The sequence below is a fragment of the Chrysochloris asiatica genome, unplaced genomic scaffold (assembly GCF_000296735.1).
Source record: "Chrysochloris asiatica unplaced genomic scaffold, ChrAsi1.0 scaffold00354, whole genome shotgun sequence".
NCBI classification, from domain to species: domain Eukaryota; kingdom Metazoa; phylum Chordata; class Mammalia; order Afrosoricida; family Chrysochloridae; genus Chrysochloris; species Chrysochloris asiatica.
In genome coordinates, this window is record NW_006408872.1 from 1,961,077 (window position 1) to 1,962,995 (window position 1,919).

Sequence of the window (1,919 nt, forward strand, 5' to 3'; positions counted from 1 at the left end):
AGTACAGAGTTCACATGTGGCACTATAGGTTAAGTACTTCTATATACGAAAAATGCTCCCTGGAAGCAAAGATAGGCTAGGGGTTATATTGACAACAGAAAATAGGGGAGAGAGGAAAAGAACAGAACACAGCATCCCTCCCCCACTCAATACTTTGTACAACTGGTCATGTAGTTTATATTTTTTGCTGTTCTGGTTAAATGCCATTGAGTTGATTCTGACTCTTAGCGACCCTGTGTAGAGCTTCGGAGGAGTGGGTGGTGGGTCTGAACTGCCAACATTGTGATTCAAACCGTCAACCTTGTGTTCAAATCAACCTTGCGGTCCAGTGCTTATCCTACAGCGCCACACCGGGACTTCAGTGAACATTTGTTGTTGTTTGTTGCTAAGGGCCATGAGTCCAGTATAGGGTTCCCTATAAGACCCATAGAGATCCAGTATAGGGTTTCCAAGGAGCAGCTGGTGAGTTTGAACCACCGACTTTGCAGTTCAAACAGACCCTGCAGTCCAACTACTCATAATAATGACAACACTAATTTAAACAAAAACTGAGTAATGATATGGCAGGGGTAGGAGCCTCGGGTCATCAGGTGTAATCCAGGGTAATCCAGGGTAATCGAGGGGTACTCAACGCAGTGCGTCTGAGCGTTTCCAAATGGTGAGTACAGGGGAACTCGGATAGGGCAGCGGCAAGAAGGGCAGATCTGAAGGCCCCTACCCAAGCACAAAGGCCTTACCCGGCCCGCAGAGGTAGCTCCTGGACCCACCCAAAGGCACCCCGATGCTCTTGGACCCAAAAGGACTCTACAGCGCTCACCGGTACAGGATTACGTCATACAGCGTCCGGCCCTGGACGTTGAGAAAGTGGGCGTAGCACGCACGCGACGAGGGCGGGGTCGTCCCGTACCCGGGACCCGGGAGCGGCAGCTCATTGGTCAGCAACCCCGAGAGGAAGGACGCGGAGTCCGACCCGCGCACGCGCAACACCGCGCGTTCGCCAAGCAAGAAGCCAGTCCAGGCTGAACCGTTGGCGTTGTCACCGTCAGGACGGCCTGCATCGTGCGTGAGGCGGCGCCTCGGAGCCAAGCACAGTCGCAAGCCCCAGGCGGAGCCGCCGTGAAACGAGGCTGTTCTGCGGAGGAGCGCCGCAGCCGCCATCTTAGGCAGGAATGAGAATGGACAGGAAGGAATGCCACGAGAGTAGCGGCTCCGCAATTTCCGCCACAGCGGCCCCTAGCGGCTCCGCCGGGAGGGGGCGGGGCCTCGGCCTGTCAGTCAGCCTACCCGGGGTGAGGAGGGTAGGTGATCCGTCTAGCAGCCCGCGGATGGTATCAGTCCCTGTTGCCATGGTTCTCACCACCTCTTCTTAAGGCTTCTGCCTTCCAACCCAGCGAAAATTCTGGGGCCAACCAGGGCAGTCTGTTTTCGAATTTGCCCATGACTTCTACTCCCTTCTCTGATGGTTGGCAGTCTTAAGGTGGGACAAATAACTTGAGGTTTGTATGCTGATTGGAAAGCATCATAATTGCTGTTGTTAGTTGCTGTCAAGTGAATTCCAACTCAGGACGACCCCAAGTGTGTAAAGAACTGCTCCATAGAATTTTCAAGTTACGACCCTTTGGAAGCACATTGCTGGACTTATCTTGCTAGGCACCTCTGGCTGGTTAGAACCATCAACATTTGATCCAACCTAGCAAGACAGATCTAGCAATCTGCTTCCAAAAGGTCACATATGAAAAACCTATGGAGCAGTTCTACTCTGCACATAGGGGTTTTCCTAAATTGGATTCTAGTTGTCAGCAACTATGAAACTTTTCACTCAGCATACAACCCAGAGGTTATTTGTACAGTGAATACATTGTTTGTTGTTGTTGTTAGGTGCCATGGAGTCGGTACTGACTCATAGCGACCCTGTGTAC

General features: G+C 52.1%; 1 protein-coding gene across 1 annotated transcript in view; it reads right to left on the minus strand.

Moving 5' to 3' along the window:
* Positions 1 to 1,158, minus strand: part of IBA57 (IBA57, iron-sulfur cluster assembly homolog (S. cerevisiae)) — a 17,228-nt gene extending 16,070 nt beyond the window's left edge. The window contains exon 1 of the mRNA XM_006876119.1: positions 818 to 1,158. Coding sequence (XP_006876181.1) covers positions 818 to 1,158 — 341 coding nt within the window. The remainder of the gene's footprint in view (positions 1 to 817) is intronic.
* Between the last annotated feature and the right edge of the window lie 761 nt (positions 1,159 to 1,919).